Source organism: Haemaphysalis longicornis, unplaced genomic scaffold, assembly GCF_048455015.1.
Source record: "Haemaphysalis longicornis isolate Haplotype H1 unplaced genomic scaffold, Haemaphysalis longicornis Haplotype H1 scaffold_2, whole genome shotgun sequence".
NCBI classification, from domain to species: Eukaryota; Metazoa; Arthropoda; class Arachnida; order Ixodida; family Ixodidae; genus Haemaphysalis; species Haemaphysalis longicornis.
The window spans coordinates 125,245,995-125,250,892 of NW_027526295.1; the positions used below are offsets into that span (position 1 = coordinate 125,245,995).

At 47.6% G+C, this 4,898-nt stretch overlaps 1 protein-coding gene across 1 annotated transcript; it reads left to right on the plus strand.

Annotated features, from left to right (window-relative positions):
* Positions 1-374: 374 nt before the first annotated feature.
* LOC144168275 (uncharacterized) lies at positions 375-1,986 on the plus strand (the record flags this gene model as incomplete). The annotated part of the gene is made up of 1 exon (XM_077697291.1): positions 375-1,986. A coding segment is annotated over one exon (513 nt), but the record flags the coding sequence as incomplete, so codon positions are not given.
* Positions 1,987-4,898: the final 2,912 nt, after the last annotated feature.

Sequence of the window (4,898 nt, forward strand, 5' to 3'; positions counted from 1 at the left end):
GACTACGAGCGACCTCACCTGGATTATCAAATCCAACAGCCTAAGGAAGTCTGCCAAAAGCAAGGCGCAGGAAATCCTGAACATCGACCTCGAAGTCCAGAAAAACAAACATGAGCAACCGTGAGCTTTGAACAAGTGCTTGTTTGCGGTCTTGTTCAAAATTTGAGACATTGAAAAGGTGAGCTAATGTACATTTACTGTGTAAAGTGAGAAACCTCTTAGTATGTTTTCTTGTGCAATAAATAATACATCTTGACGCATTGTAACTTGTGTTTTGTGGAAGTAAGGGCTTCAACATGGTCCTTGAAATTATACTGGATGGGTCTTGAAAGTCCATGGAAACCCTTGAATTTTTTTCTTTGATACCAGCATGAACCCTGCCCTTTTTATTTCAGAGCAAGGGCTTCCTTATAAAATGGAAAGGTTGTTCCAAGTGGGAGTGCACTGTGGAGCCAAACAAGAACCTGAACAACGCCTGTTTGCAGGAGCTCACACACCCGAGGAAGTCATTGGATCGCCGGCTTGAAGCTGCATCCGAAGCCTTCGTATACGCGGTGCAAAACCAACTCTTCAACAGCCGTCAATCAAGTGGCCTCATCAAGGTGAACATCGACCTAGACATCTGTCGCTGGGTTTTCCAAGGAAAGGGGAAGCAGCTTGAAAAAGGCTGGTTGCTTTGTGACGAGCACAACTTTGGTAAACTAGGGCTGCCTTTTGGGTGGTACACACAAGAAACCAAACTTGGCAACGTTGTGTCTCTAGAGTTTCCAGTTCGAGTGAAGGGCACCGTGACTCGACGAAAAGTAAGCAAGCGGTTCCCCGACGGATTTCCCATCGAGACTCTACAGGTGTTCATCGTGACCAGAATGGTAGCAGCAGATCTGTAATACCGCATGCTTACGTCAACGTTATACCATCTAGGAAAGGAGGGCTTAAGATTTTCCTTGTTTTTTGTGCACAATCGCCACTTAATCCACCTGGACTCTCCTGCCCTGTCGTGTGTTCCGTCTGTGCGTGGCAACAATTGGTACAGTTCAACAATGCGAACGGCCTTCCGCCGCCGCGGCTTCGTCGCCGTGGGATATGGCCTTCTTTCTTTGCTGCATGGTTCATGTCGCTGTGTTGCTTGTACAAGAGTTGCGGTTTTTTTGTTTAGAATGAAGTGGTTGTAGTGCCCCTTCCTGTTGTCCTTGTCTCTAACTCCTTTACAATTTATTGTATACAAGTCTCGCCGCGTTGTATTTTTTGGTGTCCTCCTGTGTTGTAAGCGAGATTTCTGTCACAGCTCGCTTTCAGAGATGACTTCAGCAGAAATTTCAGTTACTTTTTGTGCTTCTAGTTTTTCTCTTCCGCTTACTAATGAAACAGCGATAAAAGTAAAACACCATAAAGAGCTGCTCAACAAGTCATACTCAGAAGTGGTTGCTTCGTATGCACCTTCAGGAGTTGTGCTTCCAAGCGATAGCGACTACTTTGAGCACCGCATGAGCGCTTTGTGCAGGCGCTTTGTTACAAGATCTAAAGGGCCGTGCCACGGCGTCTTTTTTGAAAAAAACAGCGGTCAATGACAATAAGCAGTGAGAGCTGCAGTCATGAGAAAGACGAGTCTATCAAGGACATTGTAATTCACACCTTCGAGGAAGAACTGGGGAGACTTGAAACGGTTTCAAAGCAAACCATCAGCGAGCTGCAGGAGACTATCCGAACTTTCGAAGAGAAGTGCAGTAAGCTGGAAAAGAAAAATGCAGAACTTACCGAAAACCTGAACCTGAACAGCGGCAAAAGGATAGGAGAAGGAAGCAACAAAACAGACAGAAGGAACCTGCAGGCTGTGGGTTTGTCGATCAGCCAAGCTCTAGAAAACATCCTTTATAGCTACGGCTTGAGTGTGTGTCAGCTTGTTGTTTCAGATGTGAAAAACCTTTGCACAAAATCACTTTTCAGGAAGATGGAACAGTACTTGTGAAACCCAATGCCAAAAGAGACTTTTCGGGCAGTAAAGTTGAGTACGACATACTTTGTTCGCCTGACAAGCGAAATGTGCTTGAAATGGCCGTCCTTCTGGACAGCCATTTTGTCAGCAATGTATTCTGGGAGCAGCTTTCAGCGACCGTGCCTAACCTGCCTACACTGTGACTTGACAGTTCTTATCGTGAAAAGCTAGACTCAAGGATAAATGTTTTTAGGATGTGGGGATCGTCACCCGGCGCTCAGGTGTCGTTTCAAGACGAACTGCGATTAGTTGTGAGTGACTTCGCTATGCACAAAGGTGTAGGAGAAGCAGACCTTGGAGGCAAGCCACTTTTTGTCAAAATAGAAGGGGATGGTTGTGTTGTGAGTAGGAAGTCTGCATGGACAACGTTATCCTTTGTTCTAATTGATAGTAGCCACCAGCTCCAAAGCCCTCGGCTTCACCGGCTTTTGGCAGTCGTGGAATGCTCACAAAATTACTTCCAGATGAAAGAAACATTGAGCGACCTCCTTGAAGAAGAAAAAGACCTCCTGATATCAGAAAAAGGAAGTATTGCCGTAGATGGCAAAAGATTGCTGTGAAGGTTTGCTTGGGATCAGACTTGAAGTTCTTACTTCTAGTGCAAGGCTTCCAGTTGGCTTCATCAAAATACCCATGCCCGTTCTGTAGAGCGGACACGCGACAGCGCTCCTCTGGAAATCAAAGTGCCGAGGATTTTAACAGTCCTCCACTGGCTCGCACTTTGGAGAACATGTGAGAAGATTGCAATAAACAATCACATGGAGCAAAATTTATTCCTCTGTTCTTGGTGGGGCCCAGCCTAGTTTTGCCTGATGTGCTTCACATGAAATTGAGAATTGTTAACCACCTAACTGACGGCTTGCTTGAGGAATGTGAGGATTGTGAGCTATGTGAGCACATTGGGCTCACATTGTGAGCAATTTGAGCAGATTGGGCTATTTACAACGTAATTTTTCTGGTCTAACATCTTCGCTGAAACAACAACTGTACAAAACTCTTATACGCCCCAAATTAGAATATGCCGCTTCTATATGGGACCCTGGCCTCGCATATTTAGTTTCATCTGTCGAGTCCATCCAAAACCGCTCCGCCCGCTTCATCCTTTCCGAATATCATCGCACAGGTAGTGTAATGACCATGAAATCACAGTTGCTACTACCTGATCTGTCTTTAGCCACCAGATACAACGTTTGTGTTTATTTCACAAAATGTTTTATCACGAGACGCTCCATGACTTGCTCCTATCAAGTCCCTGTTTCATATCTCGTCGCTTAGATCATCGCCTTAAAATTGAACCCATTCATTGTCATGCAAATCTGTTCTATTACTCTTTTCTATCCCAAGCAATCAACCATTGGAACCGCCTTCCCGAACCCTGTGTATTAATCCGTAACAATAAGTTGTTTAGATCACCTTTGACTACCCACGTTTGTAATAATACTTGATCCTAAAATTTCTTTAGCGCTGTTGTGCCTTGTTGTACTCATTTTGTCGTTGGTTTCGAACTGTTCACCGACATGACTATATCAGCCACTGCATATATGTAATATGTATGGCATCATAAACAGTTTTGTAGCGCCTTTTTTTTCCATTTCATGTCCCTTAGAAATCGGTTTTCAAATGCTTATCTGTCGTTATTGTACACAGGCTACATTATTGTGCTTTTCTTGTGTCTTTTCTCTTGATTTTGCTGTTTTGTCATTCCTTCGTTATTTGGACTTGTTCTCTTGTTTATCCTGTATGCTTATTATTTTGTTGTATATCTGTACCTTTTATGCCCACTCCCCTCTGTAACGCCCTACCCGGGCCTTGAGGGTAACCTTAAATAAATAAATAAATAAATAAATTGAGACAATAGAAAGAAGGTCCGCAACCCGACCGTAAAAAGTCAGTAGGCCCAGATACAGAACAGCCATTTCCACTTATGTGCAAAGCCATGAAGCTACTCCACTATCCAGGTCTTCCAGGGCCACCTTCAGGTGCAAGTACCTTCCATCTTTCCAGTGAAAAGCACGTCGTATAAAATGAATTTGGCAGGATGCAGCCACGGTTCCAGTTCGCCTCGAACCACCAAGGAGCGGGGTTGTGTTTTTCTCTGCTCCTGCCCCGTTGGTGCCGCGATCACCGTGTACATCGTGTGTGTGCGCGCGCCGCCGCCTATTTTTAGCCCGACGACGACGACCGGAGCATGCCGACGACGGGCGGCAGCCTGCCGCCACCGTCGACAAGTGCTGCCGCTGCACGCGCTTTTGCTCTGCATCGCCGCAGCAACAGCGTGGGGTGCTCCCGCAGCCTTGCGAGGCTGATGGCGTCATGCGAAGGCATCCTGCAGCAGCAGCAACGTACCCAACAACTTGTTGGAATGTTGGGCGACCCGCTGGCACCTCCGCCGGCGGCCAAGACCAGCCAGCAGCATGCCGAGCCAGCCCAGGATATGGCTGGCGTGCACGTGGCCCCAGCACTGCACAGGAGTGCTGGCGCCGAAAACTACGACCAGAGCGACCATGCTGCATCCCCGCCCGAGCCCATGGACGAGGCGTCGACCGCCAAGCGAGCCCGGGAACCCTCGGATGGCTCGGATTTGGAACCGGCATCCAGCGAGGAGGGAGAGGATGCCATGGAGGCAAGGCCGCGCCGAGCGGTGGCTATTGCTCGCACCTCCAAGCGACAGCATCCGACTAAAACCCGCCCGCGACCGCCGCCAAATCGGCCTAAACGCACCAAACTATGCTGGCAACGCTGTCGTTCTTGCCTCAAAACGTCTCCAACTTTGCTCTGAAAAATTGAGGGCCTTTGTCCATGCTACAGTGGCTAGAAGAGGGAAGTGTGATTACCGCCGGTGGGCTCCTATGGCCACCGCCGTTGCCGCCTTTCATGCATCCGCGAGATGGCGCTAGCGGTCGTT